At 37.1% G+C, this 18023-nt stretch overlaps 1 protein-coding gene across 4 annotated transcripts in view; it reads left to right on the top strand.

The window, feature by feature from the left end:
- The first annotated feature begins 40 nt into the window (after positions 1–40).
- ACOX1 (acyl-CoA oxidase 1) overlaps positions 41–18023 on the top strand; it is a 52684-nt gene continuing 34701 nt past the window's right edge. Inside the window, exons 1-3 of one of the 4 annotated variants that reach the window (XM_021002463.2) lie at positions 41–251; positions 819–978; positions 6538–6698. In XM_021002463.2, coding sequence (XP_020858122.1) covers positions 143–251; positions 819–978; positions 6538–6698 — 430 coding nt within the window. In that variant the 5' untranslated portion in view covers positions 41–142. Of the gene's footprint in view, positions 252–818; positions 979–6537; positions 6699–7370; positions 7781–18023 lie in introns of those variants that run through there. The other 3 variants (XM_021002461.2, XM_021002464.2, XM_021002465.2) reach the window with 3 other exon arrangements.

Here is an 18023-nt window from a genome sequence, read left to right as displayed (position 1 = left end):
GGCGGACGCGGGGCGGTGCTGCAAGTCTTAGGGGCCGGCCTTGGTTCTGGCCGGAGACTCGAGCCCTAGAAAGGAGAGAACAGGCTGCCGAAGCCGGGGACTTCTGATCGTCGTCACCTTCTGCCCCATCGCCGCCTTTACCATGAACCCAGACTTGCGCAGGGAGCGGGACGCTGCCAGCTTCGATGCGGAAAAACTCACTTACATCCTGGATGGGGGCTCCGAGAGGACCCGGCGCCGCCGGGAGATCGGTAAGAGCGGCTGGGCGGGACCCCAGGGGGCTGCGGGGGCTCGGGGTGAGCTTCCCTGCAGGGTAGCCGGGGCTGGGGGGAATTACGACGAAGGGACTCACGTATGAGAGCCGAGCTGGTCGGGTTTTCCTTCGGCCCCTGGCGCTCTGGGCATCAGATGGGAGTGGCATAGGTCAGGCCCCCGCCCCAGTACTCGGGTATGCCCCTATGGCTTCCCAGGAATAGTGGGGAACCCCTGCTTGTAATCGGCTTTCAGCTTTTCTGTCTCCTGCCTTCCTTGAAGCCTCAGCTAAAACCCCATCTTCTGCTAGAAGCATCTCCAGAACCCCCATTAATTCTATTGCCTTTCCTCTGTAGATTGTCTCCAGTTTATTCTACATGTATTTGTCCGTGCATAGCTGTTTGTATGTTGTCTCCCCCATTTAAGAGCCGGAACTGGCTTTTGCTTTCTTTGTCATTCCCTGAGTTTAGCATTTAAAAACGCCTCTTTCTCTATCTCATGAGGAGATGGTAATGGGTTTCTGAATTTTGTGTCTCCCCACCCTCACCCCCCCTTCCAAACTTCAGAGAACCTGATTCTGAATGATCCGGACTTTAAGCATGAAGACTTGAATTTCCTTACCCGGAGCGAGCGCTATGAGATAGCTGTCAGAAAGAGTGCCACAATGGTGAAGAAGATGCGAGATTTTGGCATTGCTGATCCTGAAGAGATCATGTGGTTTAAAAAGTAAGTGTTCGAGTAGTAGAGATCTGAGAGCTTAAACTGCTCTTGGAATCTGTGCTTTTCTAATCCTTAGCTCTTCTAGATCAGTGTTGGGTGCCTGTGTGTGATTACTCTTGGATCTATGCTTTTCTAGTTCTTAATCTTATAGATCAGATAGCTCTCAATCTTGTAACCTTTTTTGGCGTCATATCTTCTGACGGTACCAGGGTAATGTTTTTGAACAGGCATTTTTTTTAAAAGCAGTTGGGGTTAAGTGACTTGCCCAGGGTCACATAGCTAGTGAGTCTGAGGTCGGATTTGAACGAAGGTCCTCCTGACTCCAGGGCCAGTGCTTTATCCAGTCCTCTGCCTAGCTGCCCCCAGAATAATGTTTTCCCTTAACTTTGCGTTGTATTATTCTTCAAAGGCATAATAATTGTTAGAGGCATTGTGGAACTGGATTTAGAGACCTGGGTTCAAATGCTGCTTCTGACACTCACCTATCTGTGGACCTTAAACAAATCACTTAATGTCCAGGGACTTTATGTTCCTCATCTTGAAGGAAAAAAATATTGGATTATGAGTTCTGAGGCCTCTTCTACCTTTGACCTTACATTAGCATGGAAACATTTTGGAGACTTGTCGATTGATAGAAATTTTTCAATTCTTACTTTCAGGTATCTGTTATTTAAAAGGTACACTTTGATCACAGCTTCTTGGTTTTTTAGAGATTTAAGCCCCTCAAAAAGGCCTCCCCTGCCTTGAAAATTTTGGGGGATTTCTGGTAGTGAGCCCAGAAACAACACATGGTAGCAAGAACGTTCTTGAGAAACTGAAATGTGAAGTTTTTATTTTGTCTTGTTGCAGGTTGTGGCATAAGCTTTTGTAATGGTAATACATTGCTCTTGTCAAAAATCTTTAAAAAAGTGTATTGATGGGAAGACCATTAACTCATAGGCTTAAATAGAATTAATGGAAAGTATTCTAAGAATTGAACACTGTTACAGTTGGTAGTGGTTATTTACATGGAATTCATTTTATATGTAGGCTGTAAACAAAATCTGCTTTGCTGATAGAGGCCAAACATATACTTTGTTATTAGAACCCCAGTGTTCTTTGTTTTGTGTGGGGGTGTTTTTTTTTTAAAGAAATAAAACAGGTTTAATGTTTTCTGATTCATTTCTGGCTAAGTAGTGTTCTAACTTAATAATGTGTGGTTGTTTATAGTTTATTTGGTTCATAGGAGTCTCATACTCAATAAATTTTCCCTTTCATAGTAGTAAATATTTTTGAACAGTCAAGATATTTGTGTCCTAGGAAATCCATATTTTAAAAAAAAAACCCTGATAGAAAATATACAGTATATTTAAGTTCTCCTTTTTGTAGTACCTATATTGATTAGTTACTTAAAGGTGTTATTGTAAGTCTTTATTTTTTACATCTTGTGTTACTCACATAGTTCCTGTGGCCTAGGAAAGATTATGAGGGACAGTACTGATAGCTGAAATTTAGAGTTGAAAGAGACCTTGGAGATCATTTCGCTCAACTCTCTTATTTGACAAGTAGGAAAACAGACTGAGAAAGAATCAAGTGACTTGCCCCAAATTAAACAGTCAATCTCATGGTATTGCTAGGATGACAAATCAGAGTCATATAAAGTTTATGGCAACAGGAGCATGCATAAAGCAGAGGCCATGTATGCCAGACACAAGCTAAGGTAACCTTTCTGGTTGATTCTTCCCCTGAGAGGAAAAGGAAAGGCTAGCAACAAAGCTCCACCTACAATGTGCCTGCATAACCAGACACCCTTGACCCCTGTTCAGTGCCCAGGCACATGTGGCAGATCTGCCGAATTCTACTTGAGTGCTCTTTCTAGCACATCATACTTGAAGACATTCTAAAGAACCCTTCATAACAATTCTGATAATGTCAAACTTTCCTCCCAGCAGAAAACATTTAAGCTTAAATAGTAAAATCTTGTGCATTTATATACCTTTGGCAGAATTTAAGCCAAAAAAAAATTACATATTGAAATCCTTTCATCTACATCTGGTTTGAGATATGTCATATGCTTCATTTAAAGTCAGAAAATTAAAAATGAAATAGGAATTTAGCAGTTTAATCACAAATATACTTCATAGGTATTCTTTGAGTGGATTATACTACAGCTTTATCAGATGGCATATTAAAATGAAATAATTTGTAATTTAGAAGTGATTTGAAGTTCTAATAAACACGTTTCCTGTGAATTTTCCATTAAAAAATAAATCTCGTGTCATTTATAATGTAATATGTTTAACATTGTACAAAATAATAGTATTTTGGCCTCTGAAAGAGGTCTCTAAATCCATCCAGGGATCTTTTCACTATATCTGAAATTTGAACTTTTCTAGATAATCCAAGTTGGAGTATCACTCACATGCTTTTAAATGCTCCTTTTATTTTGATAATTTGTATGTCTAATGGCTATGGAGATAGTGAAGAAGAATATCTAGATGTGAACTAGTAAATTACATTTAACTTTGAGTCAGTTGTAATAATATAAAATATTATTAACCCCTGTTTATCAGGTAACATTTAAAATGACAAATCAGATACTTCTAGAGAGCTGGCTTGTATTTTTTTGAGTGAAAGATGGTGTATCCAAATCAGTCTTGACAAAGATTCATTTCTTGTAATTGTAAATATAACATAGAACCAGACTCAAGTGAAGTCATAATGAAGTACAACGAAGTCCTCCATTTGGTAGGAAATATCATTTTTCCTGTGTATCATGTTTCACTTTAAATACTAAAAGGTTTTTTTTTTAATCATCATGGTGATATTTGTGAGGGACTTCACCTTCATTTATATTAGAGGAGATTGGAAATAGGAAATTTTGTCAATAATTCCATTCTTGAAGGGTGTTGGACAAGTCAACTGCTGGTATTCTTTGTATATTAGTTTCTCCTCATACGGCAAGAATTGTTATGCTTTATAAGAATATTACATGTGCAGTGTGAATATTTGTAAAATATTTTCTTTTTTTTGTAAAATATTTTCAAATGGTCATATAATAAGGGCTATTTGAACCATCACTTGAGAAAATAGACTATCGTGTAGGGAATATTAGAAAAACAATTTCATTTTTTCCTCTAAAATTTTCCTAACAATCATTTCTGCTATACAAAGAAAACACACTCACTGAAACTCAGTTTTCTAGTTTGATATCTTTAAACTTCTGTGATTGTGATTTTCCTTTTTCCTCTTAAGTATAAATTGAATTTGTAATTTAAGTTTCATTTTAGAGTAGTAGTTGAGAAGTACCAGTGGCTCTCTGTTCCTTATATTAGGATTTCGAATAGGTAGCTCTTTTCATTTTAGATGTCATGCATATTTACTACCAGATGTGGAGATGCCTTATTCATTGTCATTATGTCACCATCAATTCTAGAAGTCCCAAAAGAATATATTGAAATATTTTACCCACTTTGTTCCTTCATGAAGAACTGTGATCAACATTTCAAACGAAGGCCACTATCCTTTTCATTTAAGTTACTACTCTTATTTGTGAGGATTCCTTTCAGATTTACATTCTTGCCTAGATTTTTGTGGAGAGCGATTTAGGAATTACCAACTCTTGTAAGTCTTGATGTCGTTAGCTATTAGAATCCTTCTTGTTTTTGAGATTGATTTATGAATTCATGCTCCCCAATGAGATTTTGGTGTTTAGATTAATTAAGTGCTGTTGGTGAAATTGATGACCAGATGGGGAAAAGACACTGGATTTGGCATCAGAAGACAGGTTTGTCACAACTCTGGAACTTAATTAGTTGTGGTAACCTTGGGGAAGTAACTTTATCTCTGGGCTTGAGTTCCCACATATATGGCATTGAAGGGGGTAGACTAGATGAGCTCTAGGATCTCTTCCAACATTAAGATTATGTAATTCTAAATTATGCTGTTGTTAACCCAAATAACTCTGGCAGTGAATTAACTCCTTTTCTTCCTTCTCTCCCCACAAATCACATTTGATCTTTGGTGGTATTCAGGCATTTTTAATTAGTGCATTATAATAAGCAGCTCATTTTATTGTTTTGTTGGCACAGAAACAGGGTTTGGCATCCAGAATTCAGTTATTCAGTTAGACATCTGTAATTTTTGGGTTATATGCATTTAGATTATTGGGATTGAGGAATATAGAATTAGTGTAGAAATTTATTCAAGTGATTGAGATTGTCATGTTATTGGGATAGAAAAAGTAAGTGAGGCATCCTGGTAAAGAGGAGTGAGCAGTAGGTTTGGAGTCAGATGACTCTGTTTGAATCTTAACTTTGCTTCTGTGTGACCTTAGGCAGGTGTCTAAACTTCACCTGGCTTCTGCACTCAGTCTAAATTCCCTTCATTTCTAAATCCTGTGATCCTGTAAATTTGTGTATTGCTTCACTTGGAGAAATAAGAATGATGATGGATCATTATTCTTGATACCTTCCCTAGTAATGGGGATGGTTTGATGCCTTCCTGTGAACAGTAACCCCATTTGATCTCTTTTCCCTTCAACAAATCCTCAAAATAAGAATAACAATCACTCCTATTCCTTTATTCAAGAGACATTTTAAAGAACATTTCTTCAGTTTTGTTTAATTCTTTAAGTTGGAGGTTGACAGCATTTTTACTGTATTGCTTTCAGTATTAGTGTTCTATAACAAAGGTTAATTGGTTTGTATGATTTGTTTCTGTGTTCAGAACTGAGGAGAAAGTTGAGATGAATTTGATTGCGATTCAGTTTCCAGGTAGACATAAGTAGTCTTGTTATATTTAATGCCAAGAGCACTGGGGATAGACTTATGAGATATTGGTGGTACTGTTTACCTCAGTAAGAATTTTTGTGTCCTGATACACTTTATGGGCACCTAGGTGGTGCAGTAGACAGAGTGCCAGGCTGGAGTCAGGGAGACTTATCTTGCTGAGTTCAAATCTGGCCTCAGACACTATCTGTGTGACCCTGGGCAAGTCACTTCACCCTGTTTGCCTCACTTTCCTCTTCTGTAAAACACTCTAGTATCTTTGCCAAGAAAGCTCCAAATGGGGTCATGAAGAGTCAGACACAACTGAACAACAAGAACAGTAAATATACTTTACCCCAGTATGTGCCTACGCTCATCATTGCCTTTGGTTACCTAGGCAAAGAAAGACTGAAAATAGTTGTTAGCCAAAACCAGATGAACACTTTGGAGGAATTTCTTTTGATCTTCTATGAAAATACTTTTTTCAGTTGCTATCTCATAGGAAGGATTTATTTTCAGGAACTAATCAAAAGCAGTTTTAAGAGGAAATCTCATCCTGAATTATTAACTAGGCTAAGAACAGAACTACCAAGATAACAAACACTAGGAGTTTCAACTGCAGGTTCATCAGGTTGTAAAATAATGAATGTGGTTTGTATGGAAAATAGCATTACTAAATTTGAAAGATAAAGGACAAAACTTTTATGACCTCATGGGTGAGAACTATTTGGAGAGGAGGTTGGTATATAGGAAAAAAATCTTTTCAGGCAGTTTCTACTAGAGTAAGGCTGAGATCCTTTTCTTTTCTCTCCTGTAGACCACAGTTGATCAATTTTGTGGAACCGGTTGGCCTCACTTACTCCATGTTTATCCCTACCTTGCTGAATCAGGGCACCACTGCTCAGCAACAGAAATGGCTGCCTCCAACCCAAGGACTCCAGATAATTGGCACCTACGCCCAGACCGAGATGGGGCACGGTTAGTCTTTATCTAGAGATCAGTAAGTGAAGCTATCAGAGGACTCTAGTTGATAGTGACTCTTGGCATTGTCCCCTTTCAAGTCTTATTTAAAACCAGACTTTAAAAATGAACTTTTATCTGTTCTTTAGTTTCTTGTCTATATCTAGTAATTTGTCAAGTATCCTTAAGTCTTATTTCTTGAACTAGTTTGTGGAGTAGTTTGTAAGAATAAGTGCTGATAATATTTAAAGGGTGATGAAACATCTTTATATGAGGTCAGGTCCTGCTATCATTCCTGCAGTTCTCCCCACCATCTAATGCCTTAACAACTTTGTTTAGTAGTCTTCCTGGAGCGTTGATGTCTCAGCAATGTAAGGCGATCGTTTACCCAGAAGAACTACTTTTTATTGTGCCAGGGATGCTGAGATTGAATAGGTGCTAGTAATGAAAACCTTATTATTTGTTAGGCCCCAAAGAGAGTTAGGAGTCAATCAGCAGGCATTTATTAAACTCTTACTATGTGTCAGGTACTGTGCTAAGTGCTAGGAACAGAAAGACAAAAAGAAGACAGTCCTTGCCTTCAAGCAATTTACGTTCTAATGAGAGAACCGTATAAATATATGAGTGTACACATATGGAATACAAGGTAACCTTGGAAGAGAAGGCACTAGGACCAAGAAAGGCCTCGTGCAGAAAGAAGGAAATGAGGGATTCCAGGAGATGGAGGTCTGATGGGAAGGCATTCCAGGTATGAGGGGCAGTCAGTTCAAAGCCGCAGAGATGGGAAATGGAATCTTACGTACGAGGAATAGCAAGTAAACCAGTCTGACTAGATTGTGAAGATTGTGGAGGAGAGTAATATGTAATAGGCTGGGAAGTTAGGAAGGAGCTAGGGTGTGAAGAGTTTTAAATGGCAACTAGGAGTTTATATTTGATAGATAATAGGGATCCACTGGAGTTTTTACTGAGTGTGAAGTGGGGAGGTGTTATACAGCAAGATCTGCACTTTGGGAAAATTACTTGGTCATCTTTCTGGAGAATCAACTGGAAATGTGAAAGACTGTAAGCAGTGACACTCAGAGGCTGTTTCAGTTGTGCTGGTGAGATAGGGGTGGTGACTGTGTGGGTGGTGAGAAGGGGAACTATGACAGATGTAGAGATAGAAACAAGATTTGGCAGCTGGTTGGATATGTGTGGTCACAGGAGTCAAGGGTGACACCGACGTTGTGGACTTGAGTGACCATGATAATAAGAGAATAATTCAGAAAGGGGGTGGTTTTGGGGAGAAGAGAATGAGTTCTTTTTTGGACATCCAAAACTGGACTCATTCTCTTTCCTTTAGAACATACCTACCCCCATTTCTGAATCTCCCTCTTTCTGTCAAGGATATTACCATCCTTTATTACCTAGCTTTGCAACCTCAGTATTATCTTTGACTCCTCACTCTCCCTCACCCCCACCACATAGTCAGTTGCCAACAACAGTTTTTTTGAAATTGAAAACAAAGGTGGTTTTTCAGTTTTTCTGGATCAATGTCATGTCTGTGCAATTGTGGATAAGTCCATGATGATAGTACAGTTCTGGTAGTTTGGTTGAAATCTATTAGTTTTTGAGGTCTGTATTTGTAAGCATAATGATTTGTCACCTGTTTTTCCATTAAATAAAGTAAGCTTCTGGTGTATAAGTATAACTACCAGATCATGTCTTCTGTTAGGCACTGAATTTGCAAGGCCAGTAGTGATATGTGGCTTAGTTTCTGCTATTTCCTTGTGTAGTCTACATAGATTAAGTCCAACTTCCCTAAGAATAGCCTTTTTTGTCATGTCTGGCAGCAGTGACCTGATCCTGATTTGCCATCATAAAGCCCCTCTTGTTTCCAGAAACAAATCTACATGACTCAGCCATTTGCTTAGTGCTTCCTGTTCAACATATTGCTTACTGGTTGTGTTCATGTGGCTGTCACCTATGGACTGAATGCACTTTTTAATTTCATTCTTGGATCTTAGCTATTTCATAGGTTTTCTCCAGAGATAAGCTGCTTTCAGTTACATTAGACAGATCCGAAAACCTATGATCAACTTTTATTACCATTGCTTGCTACCATTGCTACTTGTTGCAAAAGTGTTTCTGGAGGTTTTGGACCTATTTGCTATGTGCTCTAAGAATTTCCATCAGTCCTCTTCCTCCTTTTTGACAAAGAAGCATTCATCTTTCTATAGCTGCCCTAAGGGTGAGGAGTCCTGTGTTTTCACTAATATTGTACAGTTTTGTTAGTATGCCTTACAAATAAGTACAATTCCAAAAGCATAAATTAAGACAGATACTGGGTAAGTGTTCATTAATTGTGTTAAACATTTTCTTCTCATTCAGCTTTGATTTCAGCATATCAGTAAGTCTCTTAACATGTTTAGCCACAGCCTTGATTTCTGTTCACCTGGAGTAAACCAAGATATCTATAGTTATTGCCTATATCCATTAGTTCCTTGTGACCTCTAAATTCAATCTTGCATCCTTAGTTTTTATCTTTCCGTGTAATCCATTCATACTTCTCAACTCGAAGGGACGTTTTATATTATTGGAGAAAGTTTGTATGAGGTGATGGAGTTGTTAAATGTGGTTTTTGGAGACATGTGGTATCATCTGTATACATAAGGTGACTTTGGTTTGGCTTCCTCTTTAATTTGGAAGCCCATTTTAGTTTAGGAGATGAAAATATATTTAAGACTCGGCAAAACCATAGTGAGTTTATACTATTTCACTGAAAAGTACCATTGTTTTCTATCACTTGTTCTTGACATTATTGTGTTGTTGGTGGGTTTTTAAAATAGAGAATAATTTTCCATGTGGATACCAAATATTCTAGCATATTCACTATACTTGACTTTTTTATAGATTTGCAATACGTGAGTATAAAACTTGAGACAGAAGTTTTCTGATAATCAGCTAAAGCAGTAAAAAAGGTTACAGTGCTTTCAGGCAGCTTTTTCAAGAATTGCCAAGTTAATAAGTTGTTTTGTATGCTCCTGGGACTTTTGTCATACCTTTTTTACTCTTCACTTCATATATTGTTTTCTTGTGTTTATATTATTTTTAGTAATGCAAACTGTCAGTTATTATTGTTCAGTCATTGTCTGATTCTTCATGACCTTGTGGACTACAGCATGCCAGGCCCTTCTCTCCTCCACTAGTTCCCGAAGTCTGTCTAAGGTTGTGTGTTTGTTGTTTCCATGATTCTGTCTATCCATCTCATCCTCTGCCATCCTCTTTTGCTTTTGCTTTCAATCTTTCACAACATCAAGGTTTTTTCCAGTGAGTCTGTAATATCTTGGAATGGCTTCTGAATCTTTTTAAAAAATAAATTATATTCACTGTAGTTTGTGCTATCAGTATTCTAATTCTTTGAAAATGGGTGGTCCATATATAGCATTCATGGTAGCATAAGACCGTTTAACCATAATGCTTGATTGAATCATCTCATAGTATTTGGAGCTGAAAGAGAGGGGAACTCAGACGTCATCTAACCTAACCTTATTTTATATATGACAACTGAAAATGAGAGCAGTCAAGTGGTTGCTTGTCACAGGGTCACAGAGGTGGTTCTTAGCCAGGCAGCAGGCAAATCATGTCATCTGTCTCCAAATCCGGTGTTCTTGTCCGCCACACTATTTTGCCTTCCTTTTGAATCATGCTAGCTAAGAGCATTTAGCACTTTTAAAAAACTCAGTTATAAACTGTTCTTTCCAGTTTTGTGAAAATAGTGTTCAAGGGCTTCCACACTCTGGCTTCAGTGTCCATTTCTCTAAAATGATTCCTTAAAGCCTCCACCAACTATCATGTGTGTTTTTTTTCCTTTTTTTGAAGCATTTTTTTATTATAGACTTAAGTAAATTTAAAGAGGAAAAAAAACTTAATAAATATTAAACTCCATTAGTTCTCTCTGTATTTATTTCCAGTCTGTTAATGTTCTACCTGCCACTTTTTGTTCTGCTTTTTTTAAGCTTTCATTTCACGTAAATTTTTTCATCTTTGTTTAGCCAGTTTTCTTGTCTTTAAATAGCTTTTTAAGATTGTACCATATTAATTATTATGGTTTGCTTGGCCATAAACTTAGTGTTGATGTTTGACTGTTTCCAGTTTTCTAGTCTTCTGAGTAGCATTGCTGGAAACATCATTGTAAGGATTGTTATTTTTTTCCCTTCTGAGTTGTTTCCTGGTTTTACTATTTTGTCGCTATTGTTACGTATTTTCAGATTGCTATTAAGAAAGACTAAGTCAGATTTTATAGTGCCACCTATATGTGTGCATATATATATACACACACACATACACACACACACACACTAATTTTCTGACAGCTTCATTAGAATTTTTGTTTGTTAATTTAGTATTTAAATAATGCTACCTGAGAGCTATTTTAATTTAGTTTTCAAAAGCTAGATGCATTTCTCCATGTGATGATTTGTTGTCTCTGTAATTTACTTGCTTTGGCTACCTATTAAGTAGAATCTAAATATTAATTTAATATATTTGTTCTAGTCCTTTATTTATTTTGAACAGTAAGTTTTTGTTACTTATGTTTACCACTTTCACATTCCGTTGCTCTTCTTTTTCTTCTTCTTATGTTTCATTGTGTAAGATTTAAAATATTTTATATATTTAAACGTATCTGTCTTATCTCTGGCATCCTCTGGTTGTAAAAATAGACTTAAATTTGCCCCCTTCCATGGCTAGGAAAAATAGATAATTCTGTTTTAATAGCTTTTTTTAAATGTTTAAGTCATTGAAGTTTGCACTGATCAATAGTTATTGATCCAAGTTAATTCTTTTCTATACTGTTGTGTTCCCAGTTTTAGTTATAAAATAGTATTTCCTTTTCCCATTCTTATTACTCCAAATTTTCACATATTGAATTCTTACAATGATTCATATATTAGTCTAGTAGAGTAGACCTGATGAGAAGGTTCCAAAATGATTGGTTGAGAAATCCGTGAGTAAGGCAGTCAAGAAGACTAGGGTCGCTATCTGTCCATATTGCCACTTTCTCATTCCTGCAAAACCTCAGTGAAAATTATAAACATACATATGAAAGGCCTCCTTGAAAACAATGTGAGAAGAGAATTGGCAGACTTTAGGCTTTGCAAATGGTATTTGTACAGCAGAGACCATAGTTGCCCATCTTGTTTATTGTTTGTTATGTTGCAGTACCTGAAAGAAAAACTCCGAGACAGTTGCTAGTCAAGAGACTTTTACCTTGCAAAGTAAGGGAGATGCACACATACAAATGTATTTGAATAGAGCTCAATTAGCAAACTGTAGAGATAACTTTATTCACACACTGTGCCCCCCCAAAACATTTTTTAAAGTATCTTTTTTTTTTTTGGGTGAGGCGATTGGAGTTAAGCGATTTGCCTAGAGTCACACAGCTAGGAAGTATTATGTGTCTGAGGCCGGATTTGAACTCAGGTCCTCCTGACTCCAGGACCAGTGCTCTATCCACTGCACCACCTAGCTGCCCCCCCAAACATTTTTTTAAAAAAGTACTTAACTCTGTTCTGATTGGCTACACCAAGAGAATATAGAAAAACTTTTTTTTTTAATATCCATGACATATGTTATACACTATTAGATACAACCAACAGAGAATCTACACAGACAGGATATAGGTGATTGTAGTATAGATACCTACTTTAAAGAAATATCTTTTGGAACAAGAAAATAAAAGGTGGAGGTGTTTCTTCAGATATGTACGCCTTTCATTCACCTCTCACTTCAGGAAGCCATAGCATGTGGAATGGTTACACCTCCGTTAACCGTCTCAGCAGAGAGCCTGAAACAGGTTCAGGGTAACTGATAGGCCTCCAGCCTGTCAGGGAGTTAGGGGGATATCTACCCCCAGCATGTGAAAACTTCTGGTAGAATGGACGGATGACTATGGAAGGAAGAGTGATGTTGATGACTTTGTGCAGTTCTGCCTCACTTAAATCCAATTCACACACTAGTCAAGATATCACCCATGATGTCATTGGTCTTCTTTAAAATGAAGGACAACAATATTGTTATACATTGCAAACTACAGGAACAGTAAAATAAAAGATGGTGTTACTCAGGATTTGTTAAACTTCATTTCAGTTGTATGTAAAGCTTTGCATTTGGTTTGTTAGGGCAAAATGTAACCTTGAAGGCTCTGTTCTAACAAGATATCTCCCATGCATATGCTGAACGCCTGTGAAATACCTCAGCTTGGCAAGTTGGTCATTGAAAGGAATCTTCAACTTGGTCCAGTCTGTCTGCTTCTCCTGTATTTGTTTTTGTGGTACCATTTCTATTTCCTCTATAAGAACATCCAGGTCTTCAGTGTTAGAGTCCTAACTCTAAATGTGCACCAGGCCTGGATATAGAAAGACCTGAGTTCAAATTCATCCTTAGCCACTTAGATCTTTATGACCTTGTCAAGCCACTTAATTGCTGTTTGCCTCAGTTTCCTCAACTGCAAGATAAGGATAATAATAACACCTTCTAGGATTTTTCTGAGAATCAAATGCGATATTTTTAAAATATAAAATGAAACCACTAATTTTGTTTAAATTCACAAGATTTCAGATTCTCTCTAGATTTAAATGTTTTGTATGATGTGGTTTTTTTAAGTATGAATTTTTCAGTGTGTTCCTCTTGCAAAGACTTTTTTCTTTTTTTTTTTACTTTTTTAAATTATTTTTAGTTTTCAGTATTTACTTCCATAAGCTTTTGAGTTTTAAATTTTCTCCCCCTACTTTCCTGCCTCCCTCCCCAAGATGGTGTGAAATCTGATATAAACTCTACATATACATTCCTATTAAACATATTTTCACATTAGTCATGTTGTAAAGAAGAATTGGAACCAACAGGAGGAACCACAAGAAAGAAGAAATGAAACAAAACAGAAGGGGGGAAAAAGAGCAAATAGTATGCTTAGATCTGCATTCAAACTCTATAGTTCTTTCTCTGGATGTGGATATCATTTTCTATAATGAGACTTTTGAAGATGTCTTAGATCCTTGTGTTACTGAGAAGAGCTAAGTCTGTCAAAGTTAGTCATTGCACAACGTGGCTGTTACTATGTACCAAGTTCTTCTGGTTCTTGCAAAGCATTTTAGCAGAATCCAGAGTTTTGAGTAGCCTCTGATTTGCTATTTAAAGTTTTTTTTCTCAGTATTCATGGTCAACATCTAGCTCAAAAGGAAAGGCTTCTGTTTTTTTCAGTCAATTGCCGATAGAATGAAACTGCATTGTTACTCATAATCACATGGTCCAGTTTACAGTCAATCTTGGCATCATACCTGGCATTTCTAATCAAATTGACAGTCCATTTTTCAGGGGTCCTATTCAACTTATCTGCCAACATGCCAATGCTAATAACATTGAAATGGGACAGAAAACCTCAGATATGAAGAGTCATTCACAAGAACCAATTCACATTCTTGTAATTTTTCTGGGCACCATCAAAATCAAAGTTGACATACAAGCATTCAGCAAACTGTAATAGGGTCTTTGTGTATAGAGCTTCTGCTGAATAACCTTGACTAAGTCTTTTAATATCTGCCTTTGTTTTAAAATGTCTTTGTTATAACTGCAGTTGTCAAATAGTGGAGAATATATGTATACATAGTTTGAATGCATTAAGATGCTGTGGTTGGGACTTCTGGTGCCAAGATGGTGAGTGAAGAGGGAACCCTTGGAAGCGCTCCCAAATTCCCCTCCAAACAACTAGAAAACCTCCTCAGAAGTGATCTAGGAGCAGGGAACCAGCTTACCAGCCGGGCAGGAAAGGTATGTCTCAGTAGGTTGGGAGGGGAGTGAGGTCTAAGAGCAGTAATGGCAGTCAGCCTCACATCAGGGGGCCTGCAGCAAAGCTCCAAACCTGGGGCTGTCCACCAGCAAGGCCCTGCCTGCAAACCAGAAGCCCCTAGGCAAGTTGTCGGTCTGTGCAGAACAGCAAGGGCCCACCCCTCTTCGTCCCCCAGTGATCCCACCCTAAGCATAAGCCACCAGCCAGGCCTTGACCTAATTGCTGACTAGTAAGGAAACTGTACCCCAGGGCTAGCCAACAGTATGACTCTACCCCTGGAGCCTACCACCAGAAAGACCTTGTTTCTGTAGCAACCTAGTAGCAGGGCCCCATCCCTGGGGCAGACCAACAGATAATTCCCATAGCCCATGAAGTCTCTCATCATACCCCGCCTCCCAGTACAAGCCATAAGGGAAGCCTACCCTCCAGAAAAAGCAAGCAGCTAAGCCCTGAAGCCCAGTGAAAGACAACAGTAAGACCCAGAACCCCAGTGCAAAAAGCTTGAGCCAGTGCAGGACCAGAGTCTAACTCTCACATAAAAACTCCCAAGTCTCCCTCTCTCTCTCTCTCTCTCTCTCTCTCTCTCTCTCTCTCTCTCTCTCTCTCTCTCTCTCTCTCTCTCTCTCACACACACACGAAAAAATGAGTGGAAATAAAACAAAGCTTGGCGATAGAAAGGTTCTGTGGTGATGGAGAGGATCAAGGCATAAACATAGAAGAGGACTTAATAGTGTCAAAATGGTTACATATGAAGCCTCAAAGAAAAATGTAATTTGGTCTCAGGCCCAAAAAGAATTCCTGAAAGAACTTAAAAAAGATTTTAAAAAGCAAATTAGAGAAGTAGAAGAAAACTTGGGACAAGAAATAAGAGTAATGCAAGATAATCATGAAAAAAGTCAATAGCATGGGAAAAAATGTACAAAAATTTACCAAGGAAACTAAATCCCTAAAAAATAGAATTGGCCAAATGGAAAAGGAAGTACAAAAGCTCACTGATGGAAATAATTCCTTAAAAATTAGAATTGAACTGGTGGGAACTAATGACTCTATGAGATATCAAGATACAATAACACAAAATCAAAAAAGCAAAAAACATATATATAGAAGAAAATGTGAAATTTCTTTGGAAAAACAACTGACCTAGAAAATAGATCCAGGAGAGATAATATAAGAATTATTGGACTACCTGAAAGCCATAATTAAAAAAAAAAAAGACCTGGACATCTTTGAAGAAATTATCAAGGCAAGCTGCCCTGATATATTAGAACCAGAGGGCAAAATAGAAATTGGAAGAATCTGCCAATCACCGTCTGAAAGAGATTCCAAAATGAAAACTCCCAGGAACATCATAGCCAAATTCCAGAGTTCACAAATCAAGGAGAAAATATTGCAAGCAGCCAAAAATAAACAATTCAGATATTGTGGAGCTATAGTCAGGCTTACATAGGATTTAACAGCTTCCACATTAAAGAACCAGAGGACTTAGAATATGATATACTGGAAGGCAAAAGAATTAGGATTACAACCAAGAATCACCTACCCAGAAAAATTGAATATAATCTTTCAGGGGAAAAAATAGACATTTAACAAAATAGAAGACTTTCAAGTACTTCTAATTAAAAGACCAGAGCTGAATAAAACTTGGCCTCCAAATACAAGACTCAAGGGAAACATAAAAAGGTTAAAAAAGAAACAAGAGAAGACATAAGAACGTCAATAAGGCTAAATTGTTTATATTTCTGTGTGGCAAGATAATGTTTGTAACTCTTAACAATTTTATTACTATAAGAGCCATTAGGAGTATGTGTAGACCTACGGTATGGATATAAGGTGACTTTGAAAACAAAAAACAAAATAAAGGGGTGAGAAAGAAAATTGCATTGGAAGAAGAAAGAGGGGGGAAATTAAATGGGGTAAATTTTCCTATATAAAAGAGGCATGAAAGAACTATTATAATGGAGGGGAAGATGGGGGGTGGGGGTGGGCAAAGCTTAAACCTTACTCATCAAAATTGGCTCAAAGAAGGAATAACATACACACTCAGTTGGATATAGAAATCTCTTTTACCCTATAAGGAAGTAAAAAGGGAGAAGGATAATGGGGGGGGAGACTGATAAAAAGGAGGGTATATTGGGGAAGTAAAACACTTCTGAGGAGAGAAAGGGTAGGGGGTAAGAGAGTTGGATAAACAAGCAAAAAAATAGCATGGAGGGAGATACACAGTTATCATAACTATATATGTTAATGGGATGAACTCTCCCATAAAATGGAAGCAGATAGCAGAATGGATTAAAAACCAGAATCCTACAATATGTTGTTTACGAGAAACACATTTGAAGCACACAGGGTAAAGGTAAGGAACTAGAGCAGAATGTATTATGCTTCATCTGAAACAAAGAAAGCAGAATAGATCATAATCTCAGACAAAGCAAAAGCAAAAATAGATCTAATTAAAAGATGAAGAAGGAAACTATATCCTGCTGAAAGATACCATAGACAATGAAGAAGTGGTATGGCATCTAAATTTTTGAAGAAGTTGAATAAATTACAAAAAGAAATGGATAATAAAACTATACTAGTGGAGGGACTCAACTTTCCCCTCTCAGAACTAGAATCTAACCAAAAAATAAACAAGAAAGATGTTAAGGAGGTGAATAAAATTCTGAAAAGTTAGGATAGATTTCAGGAGAAAACTGAATGGGAATAGAAAGGAATATACCTTTTTCTCAGCAGTACATGGCCCTTACACAAAAATTGACCATGTATTAGGAAATAAAAACCCCACGACCAAATGCAGAAAAGCAGAAATAGTAAATACATCCTTTTCAGATCATAATGCAATAAAAATTACATCTAATAATGGACAATGGAAAGAGATTTAAAATTATTTGGAAACTAAATCTAATCCTAAAAAACAAGTGGGTCAAAGACAAATCATAGAAATAACCAATAATTTCATGAAAGAAAATGACAACAATGAGGCAATATACCAGAATTTATGGGATGCAACCAAAGTGGTACTTGGGGGAAAAGGTATATCTCTAATTGCTTACATCAATAAAATAGAGAAAAGGCAGATCAACGAATTGGGCATGTAACTAAAAAGACTAGAAAAAGAACAAATTAAAAATCCCCAATTAAACACTAAATTGGAAATCCTGAAAATTAAAGGAGAGATTAACAAAATTGAAAAAAAAATTGAACTAGTAAAACTAGAAGAAGCTGGTTTTATGGAAAAAAAATAGATAAACCATTGTTTAATTTGATTTTATAAAAAAGGAAAGAAGAAAACCAAATCAGAAGTGAAAGGGGTAAATTCACCACCAATGCCCAATTATATACCAATAAATTTGACAATCTAAATGAAATGGATGAATAGCTACAAAAATATAAATTACCCAGATTAATAGAAGAGATAAAATACTTAACCCAGTATTAGAAAAAGAAATTGAACAAGCCATCATTGGACATCCTAAGAAAAAATCCTTAAAACTAGATGGATTCACAAGCCAAGACAA

This window comes from Phascolarctos cinereus, unplaced genomic scaffold, assembly GCF_003287225.1.
Source record: "Phascolarctos cinereus isolate Bilbo 61053 unplaced genomic scaffold, phaCin_HiC Scaffold_5;HRSCAF=322, whole genome shotgun sequence".
Taxonomy (NCBI): Eukaryota; Metazoa; Chordata; class Mammalia; order Diprotodontia; family Phascolarctidae; genus Phascolarctos; species Phascolarctos cinereus.
Note: the sequence above shows the minus strand (reverse complement) of the source record. Positions and strands in the feature narration are given on the sequence as shown.